The 15,191-nt window shown below is 49.0% G+C and overlaps 1 protein-coding gene across 1 annotated transcript in view; it reads right to left on the bottom strand.

Annotated features, from left to right (window-relative positions):
- Positions 1-3,166: 3,166 nt before the first annotated feature.
- LOC126534634 (plancitoxin-1-like) overlaps positions 3,167-15,191 on the bottom strand; it is a 126,316-nt gene continuing 114,291 nt past the window's right edge. Inside the window, exon 7 of the mRNA XM_050181905.2 lies at positions 3,167-3,412. Within this exon, the coding sequence (XP_050037862.1) occupies positions 3,305-3,412 (108 nt within the window). The 3' untranslated portion in view covers positions 3,167-3,304. The remainder of the gene's footprint in view (positions 3,413-15,191) is intronic.

Here is a 15,191-nt window from a genome sequence, read left to right as displayed (position 1 = left end):
ATTCACATCATTTTGCTACTTTAATTCGCGCTCCTTCGCAGAAGTACAAGAAAAGCGTCATATTTTTTCCGTCTAAACAATCCCATTTCGAGAAAATTAATTGCTGGCGTGTCTGCGCAGTTTTTTTTTCATTACTGGATAGTTCCAACACGTCTTGGATGTGTTTTGCTTGTGTAAAGTTATTGCCATCATGCCAAAAATTTCTGGCTATTCTCTATTACACTGGTGTCACACGACCACATTCGATCGCGATCAAGCCCGATCCGGATCTAAATTCTAGACTGTGATTGGCTCCCTCGGACAGCTTGCGCAAAAGAACCAATCGCGACCGAGAAATTCAAATCAAATCGGGCTTGATCGTGAATAAAAGTGCGCCGTGTGACAGCTGGATTACTTGCATTTCGCAGCTTCTTCCCGTTTTCATGTAGCTACCTCTTACAATCTTGCTGCAATAAATTGTTGTCTGCGATTTTCGTGTTCTTGGCTGTGCAGCAAGTTGATTTGTATTTAAGGAACATAGCACAAATATTTATGATACTCCGTTTGGCGTGAGTTACTAGGCGTACAACATCACAAGCGATAACGTTTTACTTCCTCAACAGTTGTCATGAGTGGTGCGCTAAATTACAGCTTGAAACAGCAAATATATGTTTAAACAAAGCTAACATAAAGTGAAGCACCTTTGCGCGCTCGTCGTCGCAACATATAAACAGCGGCACAAGCGCCTGCATCAAATCAGTCGATTTAAACAACGGTATGGGTCACACACACACACACACACACGCACACACACACACACACACACACACACACACACACACACACACACACACACACACACACACACACACACACACACACACGCACACGCACACGCACACACGCACACACACGCACACGCGCACACACACACACACACACACACAAAACAAAAAAATAAAAGAAACGAACCTGAAGTAGCCTCCGAGATTCGGCGGCGTGCGGCGGCCAACTTGGAGGCTGGTGCGTTTCGACGATTCCCATAGGTGTGGTAAGAGCCAAAGTGAGCTAAAGTCAGTCGCAGGCGTCCATGGTAGTGTCCACTCTTTACGTTTACTATTCTACTCTATGCTCCTAGTATCGCGTTTCAACCGCTGACCAATGTTCGTTGGCCGCAAACCGCCAGCATAACACTTGTTTCTTTCGCGGCAGGGTGGAATCAGTCGTCGATAAATTCGGTGCCGATGTGGCTCAATCGACAAGAATGTACCGTGTTACAACCGTATATGATTCGCGTGTAACATAGTATTCTCACAAGGGGAAAGGGGTCGCCCCAACCCCTTTATCCTTTTCAGCTCTTTTCTTCTAGTTCGCGTGGCTCCTTTTTAGCGAAGTCCGGCAACGACGGCCCAGGGTGCTCATACACAACTTCGCTGTAAAGCACGTAAGACCTTCCCGCCTTCTTTAAACGCATGGTGAAGAGCACGCGCATGCATCTGTATCAAGAAGTTGAGGCACGGGGGTGCGCGTTCATCGGCGACGAACTGTGAGCTTGCATGACCTCACCTTGCCTTCGACTAGGCAAGCAATGCTTCACGTCATGAAGGCAGGAAAAGACCGAGGAGAAGCTCTTACGCCACTCTTTTGGAAGCTTCCGTGACGCCGGAAGCTGGCCTTACTACGAGGTCTTATCGGGGCAGGTTCTCCTCTCTTGTTTGCGTTACTCGCCTTGTACATGCAATGTCGCCCGGCTGCGCTGACCCCGTGCCGAAAGTAGCGACGCGATCAACGGATTAAGTTGCGATGCACCATCGCGATACGGTTGCCTGTCATGCCGTCCGAGTATTGCGCTGCAGCGTTGAATAGATTGCATAGGTAAATGCGCGACTTAGGCCAAAAGGTCGGTCCCCACTGCTTTTCCCTGGTTTTGTGAAAATAAATCTGCGCGTTCGCACTGTACTGCAGGAACACACAGGCGACGACGTGCGGCATATTTTACGTACATGACGGCGCATCGAGCTCTGGCTAACCCATCCGCAGTTTACGAGAACAAACACTTATGCTTGTCGTGGCTTGATGCATCATTTTGCTGTATTGAGAAATTTCGGACGGCCACGCGCCGCGGTGATGTGACGAGCCAGAGCGCGCCTACGAGGAGGCCAGCAGAAGAGAACACGTTTACGTACCTGAACGCGGCTTCAGGTGTAGTCTTCCCACGGTTAGTGAACCTTCGCCGTAACTAAGTTACGTGCGACACGCAGCGCCTTCCCGAACGGTACGCGCGTATCCGTGCGGTTAGGGCGTTCACCGGCGCCGTTATGTGAGAACATCAGGCATTCATATGTGCGCGCGCATGCGTTCTGCTGTTGAGCCTTGTTCACTCTTGCACCACACCCCCCATCCTTCACTTCGCTGCCCCCCTCCGACCCACAGATGAGATGTCTACGCTAAGCGGGGCTCGTCCCTTCATTAATCACAGCAGCTGCTTCTTGCCCACCCTGCGATAAAGCCACAAATACAGCGGCAGGTCTAAAGAGCACGAACACTGCATAGCTGTCACTGACCTGCAAGGCGTTTATCGTACAGATTCTGCGTACGTATTCTACGTGCGTTTATCGTACAGTCTGCGACGGCATGTTACCATCAATCCACTGAAGGCTGCAACAGCACTCCCAGTTCGTCCCTCGTCCACAGTACGGTACGCGGTGTACATAGTTGTAAGCGCGATCGTTCCATGGTGTTCATGTCTTCGAGTCTCATCTGGCCATAACAGCCGGTAAATCACGGTAGTCCAACACAGCGGTACAAAGCACGGAGACTAACGCAAACCTGCACTAACGCAAACCTTCTCTTGCATTAGCTCAGAAGCTCTTGTTTGGGTAGCCGGTCATTAATTCAGTGCGCGTAGCCTGCTTCTTCGAAGCAGACAACTTCCAGGGCGCTTAGTCTGCCTCAACGAAATCCCAAGTACAATGGCTGATCCAGTATGCAGTAGAATTGTGGCGGCTAAATAGAATCAGCGGGTTTATGTGGCCCGAAAACTTGCTTTATTTCTCAGATGATGCTTTAATCGTGGATAAATTAGCCAAAGTGCGTTCAAGTTGACTGCTTCATTATATTCAGATTTACGTTGTCTCTAATAGCTACATTTACATTCTTCATGCATTCAAATACATTTCTGCCTGCCGGAAATTCAAGGCACAAAACTGCGCAGGTTTATTTGCAGCTCATTGTAGGTTTGCTCTTGCTTTTTAATTAGCAACCTCGCTGGTTTCTTTAACACGCTTCTCATCGCCGACCTCAAAAAAATAGTTTCTTGGCAACGTTATTCTGCTTTGCAGCGACTTCTTTTGTCTATGCTGTTCCGGAAGAGCACAGCCAGTGGCTTACTCCAGATGCACGTGATTCCTCCCCCTCGCTTCATTTGCGATAACTGAAAGATAAGAAACAAGCAGATCGCGTAAGTTTGCATGTTCTGAAAGCGCTAAGCATTTTGTCATTATACATGACAACATTTCGCTCGACGTTTACAGTGTCATTAAAATAATTCCATCAATACGTAGTTCACTGTTACTTGAAAGGCAAAATAATTAGATAACTTGAGGGCAATGATACAATTTCGTAATATATGTACTTGTGGAAATCAGCAAAGAACGATCAGAAATCACTACATATGTCGCGTTCTGCAGATGGAGTCATTCATTAATCAACATAATACTCGTCTAGGAGACTCACCAATCTGCAATCTAGTGCTGGAAAACCTATATAATGGACGATTACTACATCATCCTGCGAGAAACAAAAACTGGGGAAATGTACGTCCTGTCTTTACATAATGATAAAATGACGTAGTTCCGCTATTGTCCTATTGACTTCTTGCCTTTGGGCCTTCTCTTTTGTCGACTGGGGTCACAAAGACAACTGTCTTTGTGATCATTACTCTTCTTACTTTGTGAACATTACTCTCTAGAAGTCAAGCTTCTACCGTTTGCTTGAGCTGTACTACGAACACTCAGTCGAAATGTGCGACAATGAAGCGTCTATGTAACGATAACTGAAGCAACTGTTTCTGGCCCGAGCAGTGTTGCCATTCTTTTTTTGAGCGTGTCGCTAAACTCTGGCCGTGAAGTTTCACTAATTTTTGCTACAAAGGCGCCTAAATGTTTGATGAAACTGTCCACAGTGTTTAGAAGTTCTTCGAACACTAATATAGGCTAATACTGCGTAACGCATGTACCATACGTTCATCAAGTGCCCATGCAGGTGAGGAATGAACATTGAGGTTAATAGGAGGTTGTTGAGGACTTCAAATATTTATTCAGGCGAAAGCCTTAGGCGGCTGATGGGTCGAAAAATCCGGCGACTGAGCGCCGTTATGGCACCAAAATTCGAACGCATGCGCCAGTAAGCCATCAATTTCTTTGTCAATAAAAGAGCTCGATTATCCCTGTTTGAGTTAAGTAGACCCTCTTCTAAATAATCAGTGTGGTGGCAAACGTGTCTGCGTGTGTTTTTTTTTGTGTGTGTCATATTTGCCGAGCAATGTACACGTGTCTTATGACGTATTCAGGAGTATAAGAACGCCTGCGATAAGTGGAAATAAATCTGTTGTTGAAAGATGCTGATTATGATGCTGATTATTGGAGCTTATTGGCGCAAGGGTCTAATGTAACCAAAGAGCGCGAAGGCTATGATAATAGACTGTCATTGGTAAATGAATAATGAATATCGAGACGTGGATGAAACAAGGCTATATAGATGCCTAAATATATTCGTTGGAAAGTACGTAAATATATTCGCAGTAAAACTAGACAATGATACATGAAGAATTCATGAAAGCCATGAAGAAACGATGTACTAGGAAAAGGTGCTGTACTAAAATATGTAGCTACAGGTAGTACTATTGCCTCATCGAAGCCCTTAGCACAGGAGCCCGGCGACATGTGCGATACAGGTCACTACTATCGCAGCATGAGCCTCTTGTGAGGGGATGTGATACTAATATCTTGCACTTTTAATGCGTAACAAAGCGACAACTTATTATCAATTTTAAAAAAATTGGAGGACGCTGAAGCTTCGCCTTCAAGAGTGGAACGCGACAGCGTTCCCGTCGACCCGCCAAAGGGTGTAAGACAATGGGCTACGGCGCAGCGATCAGTTACGAGGCGCCCCGCATAGGACGCGGTGAGCGTCGAGCAACGCAGCGTTCGGCGCGGCAACGAAACGTGCGCCTGAGCAAGCGGAACGAACCAAAGAACTCGGTGTCTCGGAGGGGGAAACGATGCACGCCAGCACCCGTGAGGGAGCAAGGCGAAACGTCGTCAGGGGCGAGGGAGTCCGGGCCGCGACGCGCCTCGCACCCGTCCCCGCACAACCTCAGTGCGCGCGTGGTGCGCCACCTGTCGGAGCAGCGCCGTACATTGAGACGAGGGGGTCTTCTGTGTTTGCCGCAAGATGGCTCTGCGTGTGCGGAAAGTGCAGAAGAAATGTAGCGGAAAAGCACTTCGCTACTCGTGTAACTGCGACTTGTGTAAGTTACATGTTCATAATTACCGATATACACCGCAGTATAACTTTCTATGGCTCGTTTCTAAGGCAACACCGCATTCACTAGAGGCGCATTTGTACCGCTTTGAAGCATCTAACTCGTGGCTGAGTGGTAGCGTCTCCGTCTCACACTCCGGAGACCCTGGTTCGATTCCCACCCAGCCCATCTTGCAAGTTGTTTTTTATTCATGAAGTGCCTACCGGGATTTATCGCTCACGGCCAACGCCGCGGACGCCGACGACACCGGCTTTTCTGCGACATGAGCTCCTTAACGCTGTCGCGTTAAAGCTAATGTATGTTCAAAAATAGGCCCTGATTCAATAAGCAATGCCGGATGAAGGATAATGTGGCATCGGTGTGCCAGAGGAAAGTGCTTTCTACAGTGGAGCGGCTAGACCCTCGTTGGGGTTCTCTTGATGTTCGGAGCTTGGACGAGCTAGGTCAGAGAGAGCTGAGAGAGAGTGAAAGCAGAGTATTGGGGGCGAGGAGTTATGGAGTCGCCATCTGTCGGAAGCGTTTCCCTTGCGTAGTATGAGGGATCACGCGGCGCGCTCCTCATAGGTTTCGCTTACGCTGTTCAATAAAACACCACGCGGCAGCCCTCCTGGACATTTATGTAGGTACTCTAAAAATGACAGAAGTTTTTGACTGTCGATACAATAATCTTGGGGCAAACTGTAAACACAGAATCGTTTACAGACGCTATTTCTTTACCAAATGCGTACAGTAAACGCCGCTGCGCACAGTCGCCGCGATGGAGTCTCCCGAACCGGCTTCTTCCGTGAAAGGTAGGCAAACGCTGAGAGTAAACTATGTGAAATATGTTCTTAAAGTGGGCTGTCTCTATAACAAAATGGAGCATAACAGAATGAACCCTCAATGCAGCGATCGCACGGTTTCGCAGCGACCGACTGCGCGTCTGGATGCATGTCCGCGCACAATGTTTTGCTTTCGCTGTGAGCGTGCTTTCGCACCGTGCCGTGAGCTTTAGGCCGCAACATATGAACATATGAAAGTACACTAGCAACCATTGTTGCATGGACGCTATCAGAACTGTTCAAAAAGAATTTCGGTATAGAGACTTCGACGCCTACGGCAACTGTGATGTGCCGTCGCGACGATTCAATCTTTTTTTGTCTTCTAAATTCTTGGACATTTCAATATTATTTCTCAAGTTGCATCGCACTGTATGTTTATCGGTCTTCTCAGCGTGCGATTTCCCTCTGCTTCTTTTTCGTAATCCAGTGCGTTAATTCACAACATAAACATGACCATATACCATGCCTTTATTAACGCGACAGCGTTAGGGAGCTCGTGTCGCAGAAAAGCCGGTGTCGTCGGTGTCCGCGTCAGCGGCGTTGGCCGTGAGCGATAAATCCCAGAACGCACTTCATAAATAAAAAACTTCCTGCAAGATGTTTTGATGGGAATCGAACCAGGGTCTCCGGAGTGTGAGACGGAGACGCTACCACTCAGCCACGAGTTCGCTCCTTCTAAACGGGACAAAATCGCCTCTAGTGAATGTGGTGTTGCCTTAGAAACGTGCGGTAGAAAGTTATACTGCGGTGTACATCGGTAATTATGACCACGTAACTTACAGAAGTCGCAGTTTCACGAGTAGCGAAGTACGTTTCCGCTGCATTTCTTCTGCGCTCTGCGCACACGCAGAGCCATCTTCCGGCAAACATAGATGACCCCCTCCTCGCAATGTACGGCGCTGCCCCGACACGTGGCGCGCCACTCGCCCCATGATCGCGTCCGCCTTCATGGCACGTCGGGGCCCGGCTATCTGTGCCGATCGCGACGTTTGGCTGGCGTAGCGCGTTTGAGTAGGCGGTGCGAACGGGGTGCGATAACGCTATCGCGTTCCACTCTTGAAGGCGAAGCTTAAGCGTCCTCCAATTTTTTAATGCGCTTCTTACCGCTCCCTTTCCATTCCAGTGAACTTGCCAGAATCTGGTATCAACAAGTTCATAGACCTAATAAAGTGTCCTGCCATTAGCCGGGCAGCGGGCGCGGGCGAGCGTCTCACTGCGCGTTTTCTGCTACTCACCCAACACCGCGCAGTCCAGGCGCCATAGCAGAAATCTTCCTCGCGGCTGAGCTTGCCGCATACCCGAGTTGTAGCCGATGGCTGTTTCCGGTTGGAACCTCCGTATTCAGAAATCCAACTTAAATTGAAGCTCATGCTTGACTAGATATAAACGACGCCTCGTGTGAACGCGCCGAAGAGGATCATTGCGTTTGTTTTGGTGCGTTGACGACAGGCATCGTTTAAATCAAGTCAAGCATGGGCTTCGAATTAAGATGCATTTCTGAATACGGGGGTAAGTTTCGCCAGCTAAGCTTCACGCAGCTCCTTGCCCTGCGGCAGCGTGTGAATAAGGCTGACACCGGACTCCGTAGCGCACGTCCGGCACTGCGGCACCGAGCAGTAGCCTACTATGCTGCACGCCTCCAAAGGCAGCCACTACCTATTATAGTACTTTCAAATGTTGTCAAGCAGATACCCAAGGCGGTAAAGCCTCACCCCTTAATCAGAACCGCGGCGCACGCGGGACGAAGTGTCTTTCAGGCAGAACGCCGGCTCTTCCAGCTCTACTCATTTTGTGAATTTCTTAGCCTTTGCTAGTGGACTGCTATTTCCTCCTTAACTGCGATGGAGATGGAGCCTCACGCGCGTCCGCCGGACTCGGCAGTGCCCGCGGCGGCTGCCTCCAGGAAGCGCAACGGCACCGAGAGCGACACTGACAGCGACGACACCATGCAGTACTATGTCAGCAGTGAAGATTCTTGTGACGACACCTTCGAGCTGGTGCGGAGTCGTAAAGCAAAGCGAAGATTTCTCAGCGCATCATCGAATTCGAGTGAGTCCACCGTGAGATCTTCGCGGGATACCGAGGAGCTCACCATCCTGTTCTCGCCAGTTCTCGCCACTGACAACCTGAGACGCCTCAACAGGCAAGCCGTGTCTTCTCATCTAGCGGCACTGGTTCCAAACGAAATAAAAGACATCAGGGTGAACACCCGTAAGAACGTGCTAGCGATTGATGTAGAACACGCGGCTGCGTTGGATTCCTTGCGCAAGGTCACGGAACTTGGCGAGATGAAAGTCCGCCCTAATATTCCGCTCGGCAAAAAAGTCCGTACTGGCGTAATTTACGATGTTGACGAGACCATTGTCGACTCCGATCTGTCAATCTTAATCAAGCCAGCTACGGAAAACACCATCATCGTAAACGCGTTTCGTCTCGGCACGTCACGGTGTGTGAAGATCATATTTAAGGGCGAATCCCTCCCATCGCACGTAAAAGTGGACCACTTCCGGCACGCAGTTCGCCCCTTTATACCAAAACCGCTGCAGTGCTGGAAGTGCAAGAAGCTTGGCCATGTGAGTAGTGTGTGCAATAACACTACCGTCTGTTCTCGCTGCACTGGGCCCCACACCACAAACACGTGCGAGGCCAGTGTGCTGAAGTGCACAAACTGCAGCGGCCCGCACGATGCATCTTCGAAGGAATGCCCTTTGATTCGAAAGGAAATGCAAATATTGAAGAAAATGGTTAGAGACCACTCGTCCCACCGAGAGGCAGCAGCATCTATTAAGCGACGACGATCACGTCGCCGACGTCGATCAAGAGCCTCCAAAGCCTCTGCAGAACGCCACACACGTATATTACCACCCACTCTTCCGCCCAGGCCAAACGCAGTCAGCTCAAAGGACAAGGGTGCATCGAACAGCACGGCTGCTGACGCGTGGCCTGCACTCCCGAAGCTACATGCCCCTACTGAGCGAAATGATACTCCTACAGCAGGGGACACTTCGTCTGTTCCTGATAAATTGGCGGACCAAGATCGACAAATTGTTGTTATGATCAGCTCTCTGGTGAGTGCTATTCGTGTTCTTCTGGACAAGCTACAGACACCAACAGCTCGAAGTGCATTGCAAGTGCTGGATGCCATCAGTCCGGTTCTGGCGAGCCTTCAGAAGTCCAGTGCTTGAGAACTTCTACAGAAGAACCATGGCTCATCGACAACAACAACGATCGTTCCGGGATGATGTGAGAAGTGCCACCATATTCCAGTGGAATGCGAGAGGCCTGAGGTCTCGTATTTCGGATTTCCGACAGTTCGTATTTGCAAACCATTTTCCTCTACTGGTCATCTGTGAACCGAACTTATCAGCCTCCATAAGACTATCGGGATATGAATCTTTTGCTTCAAGCACGTGTGTCCTTAGTAGTAAGGTTCTGGTTTACATTCGCAAGGACCTTACGTATTTTTCCCAACACGTAGCGCCACACGACGGTAACCAATACGTCTGTGTTACTGTGAAAAAGAAGAAGCTGTCTTTTACTCTTATTGGCGTCTACCTTTCCCCAACAAGTCAGTTTGATAGAAAAAGACTGGAAGATATTATGGCTGCTACTCCCGGTCCTTGGATAATAACAGGGGACTTCAACGCTCACCACCATATATGGGGAAGCTCCAGGATAAATTCGAGGGGCAGGTCACTAGTATCCTTTGCATCAGGCCACAACCTGTGTCTTCTAAATGACGGAAGCCCGACATTTCTGCGAGGAACTGCATACAGTAGCTGCCTTGACTTGACTTTGGTGTCACGTTGCCTGACTTTGAGCGTGCAGTGGTTCACTGATATTGAAACCCATGGAAGTGATCATATTCCGACCTATGTGAGAATCGATGGACTAGACGCCGCATTACCGGTTGTCTCTCGCCAAATCGACTGGTCAGTCTTTCAAGATCGCGTAGAAGACACATGCAAGACACATATTGCACGCAGATTAGAAGACATAATTGCAGACGCTATGCAAGATTGTACACGCTGCCTCACAGATCCATCAAAGCGTACAGATAATGACATTGAATTGGAAAGGCTTCGTGCACTACGTCGCCGAGCTAAAAGGAGGTACAGGCGCACGAAGTCAATTTTTGACCTCATAGAAGCTCGGCGCATGCAAAAGAAGATCAAACGCCGAATGGATAAGCTAGCGGATCAAAGATGGAAATGTTTTTGCGACTCACTAGACCCCCGCAAGCCATTGTCCTGTGTGTGGCGTACCCTACGGGGTCTTTGCTCAAGTCCCCAACAACGATACCCATTCAACGCCCTTGCTTTCTATCAAAACCGCCGCGAGATAGACGTCGCAGAGGAATTTTGTGCGAACGTCGCCGGCGGCACAGTTTTAGTCCCTGACATGGCTCTAGGCAACATCCCCGGCCCACGAGATGCAAGTATGGACGCTCCATTCTCTATGGAAGAGTTAGAAGCTGCTATGGCGCTATGCAGGTGTTCGTCTTCACCAGGACCCGATGGCATAACATATACTGATTTGCGCCACCTAGGCAGAGAAGCACGAAGAGAACTCCTCAGCCTTTTTAATAGTTCATGGCAAGATGGTTTCGTCCCACAGGAATGGAAACGCAGCCGCCTGGTACCGCTTCTAAAAGCAGGAAAGTCACCGCTCGAACAGGCATCCTATCGGCCTATAGCTCTTGCCAGCTGCGTCGGGAAGCTCATGGAACGTATGATCCTCATGCGTCTCGAATGGTACCTTGAACACCACAAAATTTACCCTGACTCTATGGCGGGATTTCGACGCGGTCGTTCATCGATTGACAGTGTCATCGATCTAGTATCATCTGTGGAACAACAGAAATCTCGGGAGCGATTATCAGTAGCGCTCTTTCTTGACGTGAAAGGCGCTTACGACAACGTTTCCCATCAAACCATTCTAGACGCACTTTTGACAATTGAACTAGGAGGGCGAGTACATCGATGGGTCAGTAACTACTTGACACAAAGGTCCTTGTTCGTACGAACGGAAGATGGTCCGACTACCGACCACTACACATGCCGAGGCGTTCCCCAAGGCGGTGTTCTAAGCCCTATTCTTTTCAACCTCGCGCTTCTTGGGCTGGCCGAATCCCTACCGGAAACAGTGAGTGTTTCAATCTACGCCGACGACATTTGCATCTGGACATCAGCGGTCACTCGCCTGCAGGTTCGCGCACGGCTACAGAAAGCAGCAACACAGGCATCTGACTACCTTCACACACAAGGCCTTACCATCTCAACAGAAAAATGTGCTTTAGTCGCTTTTACGCGAGAAACGATGACTCCTTATCGAGTATGCATCAATGGTCAGCCTATCTCCTACAAGAGAAATCACCGGTTTTTGGGCGTCATTGTAGACCGGGACCTCACTTGGAGCCCTCATGTTGCCCACTTAAAGAAGAAGCTCACATCTATTGTTCACGTCTTCAAGTTCATCGCCGGCAAAACATGGGTATCGTCAGTGGGCTCCATGCTACAGTTATATCGAGCACTGTTCATCGGATTCCTACGCTATAGCTCCCCCGTGCTTGCTAAAACATGCAAGTCAAATCTTCGAGAACTTCAGAGCGTGCAGGCGCAGGCACTACGTGTTTGCCTAGGCCTTCCGCGCAGCGCCTCAACAGCTGGAACCATTATAATGGCTCAAGATCATCCGATCACGACTTACATTAGTACCGAAACGCTTAGAGCCCATGTTCGTCATGTTTCACGGATGCAGTCAAGCTCTCTTGCGTGCCTGCCTGAACGACGACCACAGGCGTCCTTCTCCAACAAGGTCAGCATCCATCGTGCCTCCTTACCATCGGGTTTCACACCCTCTGCACGTTCAACCTCAGCTTTGTGGTGTTTAAAACAACCTCAAGTGCGTCTTACGATTCCAGGCATAAGAAAGAAGACCGACCTGCCTACCTTGGCCTTGAAGCAAGCAGCTCTGGATTGTTTGCACACTTTCTACTTTGATCGAGTACACATATATACGGATGGCTCTTCCACTCAGACCAGCTCCACCAGCGCAGTGGTTATACCATCCAATTCACTAAGCATCCAATACAATATTTCTCACTTGACAACATGGACTAGTTCGGAGCTTGTTGCCCTCCGAGGTGCCGTTGATTATAATAATAACCAACCGGCTAATCGGTGGGCTATATTCTGCGATTCGAAGGCGGCCTTACAATGTCTTCTGGCATCTCTTCGTCGCGGGTCATGTGAACAACTCGTGTCGGAGATACGAGAAATGCACCATCACATGATCGCGAAAGGACACGACGTCGTGTTTCAGTGGCTGCCTGGTCATTGCGGTATCTCCGGCAACGACCTCGCTGACGAAGCTGCTAGAAAAGCACACGAAGGAGCAACCTTTGTTTCAATACCTTTATCGCGGACCGACGCAGCCCAACACTTAGGCAAGCTAGCGCACTCTTTGACATTGGAGAAATGGCACACACCTGAATTCACTCACCATCGCTTGCATTCCCTCGATCCCTCTATGCAACTGCGGCTGTTACCAGGTCTTCCGCGAAATGAGGAAACAGTGCTGTGCCGCTTACGTTTGGGCGTCGCATTCACAAATGCTTATGCATTTCTGATTGGAATGGCTGATAGCGCCGAGTGCAATGCCTGCGGTGCCGAGGAAACCATAGAACACCTACTGTGCTACTGCCCATCTTATGAAAATGAAAGGCAAGACCTCTGCACAGCTCTCAATCAGCTAGATGGAAAGCCGTTCACCTTGAACAAGATCTTGGGATCATGGCCTCGCATATCACAGCTACAAAAGGCCACAAAAGCGCTGCTGCGATATTTGAAAGCGACCGGATTGAGTCAGCGTCTGTGATCCGGACTTTGTGACCGACTGATATCTCCAGTGGACTTTCTTTTTCTTTAATCTTTCTGTCCCCCTTTCCCTTTCCCCAGTGTAGGGTAGCCAACCGGGCTCAGCCCTGGTTAACCTCCCTACCTTTCATTTATCATTTTCTCTCTCTCTTTTAAACTTTCCTTTTCAGCTCGCTTCGGCGCCTCCGAAGCAGCGACGCGGCCGCTGTGTCCACGTGATCCCTCATCCCACGTCACGCCGACGGTGGCGCCAGCTTTTCCAATGGTGGAGCTCGCCCCCAATAAAAATAGCATCGCGCAGCATAGCGACGGGGCAAGGGTGGGTGGAACCTAGCGGGGGAGAAGGAGCCTCGCGGCGGAGACACAGATGGTGTGACGTCGTTGCTCTCCCAGGAAAACCTGCGCGCTCGCTTCGGCAGTCCATTTTCTCGCAGTGGGCAAAAATTATGAGTGGCTCTGCTATCGCAAACACCAAACACCAGTGGAGAACGGGGAAGCTGCGCGAAAGTTAGACTAAAGTATGTAGTTTGGCACTACTTTACTGGCCTTGCCCCAGCTAAACTGGTCTCTGGTGTTTGCGATAGCAAAGCCACGCATAATTTTTCGTTCAGCTACTGCTTTCCGATATTCCACCAAGAAGTGAAAAACGGTCAGCCTCTCAAAACACCTTCCACGAAGGAGAGTTCACCACTAGTCAGCAGGTAAGAATGAGTACCGTATGCGCGTCCTATTCTCAGTCGACAGAACATGACATCAGTTTGTCGCGTTTTTGTTACCGAAGGCCAATTTCGTAGGTGCGGATTAATTAAATTAAATTTAGTAGAGGTTTCACGGTACCAGAACGATTAGCAAACGTTTCTCAGCTTTTTGTGCAAGAAATACTTCAAGTATGTCGGAAGGATAACTATGGTAGAGTTACATGCTCTCGTTCTCATGGATGTAGCAAGGTCGTCTGCAAGCATATCACCCAGTATGCCTCTGTGGCCTGACACCCAAAGTACTGCGAAACGTTGGTTACATAGTGCACATAGATGATTAAAACTCATTCGCTACTCGATTCTTATGTTCCCATAGAGACACTAACGCTCTTAACGCTAAGGGAGTATGTAAATATGACGTCTTATTGCAGTTTTATTGCATTTATATGTTTTACAGCTGAGAGTAGTGCGTAAGCCTCTGCTGTAAACATGCCTGTCTCTGCGCGCAGAACATTGTATTCGGAAGAAGATGGCCTGATTGCCGCGTAGAATACGCCACTAGGTGACTTCGACGCGTCGGTGTAAAATTCTGGACAGGAGTACTTCGACTGGAGTTCCAGAAAGTACATACGGACGTGCATCTGTGAAGCATGCTTTGTAACTTTGCCAAAGGACGTGTCGCATTCTATCAGTTTCCAAAGTCATGGTGGCAACAGGCTTGAGGGAGCCATCAGTGGATGCAAATGTAGCAGGACGTTCATTACCTCGCTCAGCTTCCTCACGAGTTGTGAGGTCGGTTTTGAAGTAGTGTGGAAGAGGTAAAATCGCTAACGGCTTTATACCGTAGGTGTTCAGCATTACATTGCACTTCCAGGAAGTTTGTAAACATTATATATATTATTTGCAGGTGGAGTGACCACTCATTGTATGATACGTATAAACTCTGTATAGGAGACTTGTTCTGAAGACGCCTGTGGCCAGGCGAATACCTAAATGGCGAACTGGATCCGAAATATTCAATGCGCTTGGAGTGGCAGTGTGATACAGCGGGGAACCACATTCCAGGCGAGACCGTATCAGGCTCCTGTACAGGTTCATTAAACAGCCCCTGTCACTGCCGCATGTCATGTGGGCAAGAATTTTAAGAATGCTCATTGTTTGAGACATTTGACTTTCATATACATTATATGTGGGTGAATGTAAGTTTAAAGTCAAGTATGACACCTAGAAATCTGTGTTGTGTGTTGAAAGGTAAGCACTGACCATGGAG

Source organism: Dermacentor andersoni, chromosome 7 (genome assembly GCF_023375885.2).
Source record: "Dermacentor andersoni chromosome 7, qqDerAnde1_hic_scaffold, whole genome shotgun sequence".
Lineage (NCBI taxonomy): Eukaryota > Metazoa > Arthropoda > Arachnida > Ixodida > Ixodidae > Dermacentor > Dermacentor andersoni.
Note: the sequence above shows the minus strand (reverse complement) of the source record. Positions and strands in the feature narration are given on the sequence as shown.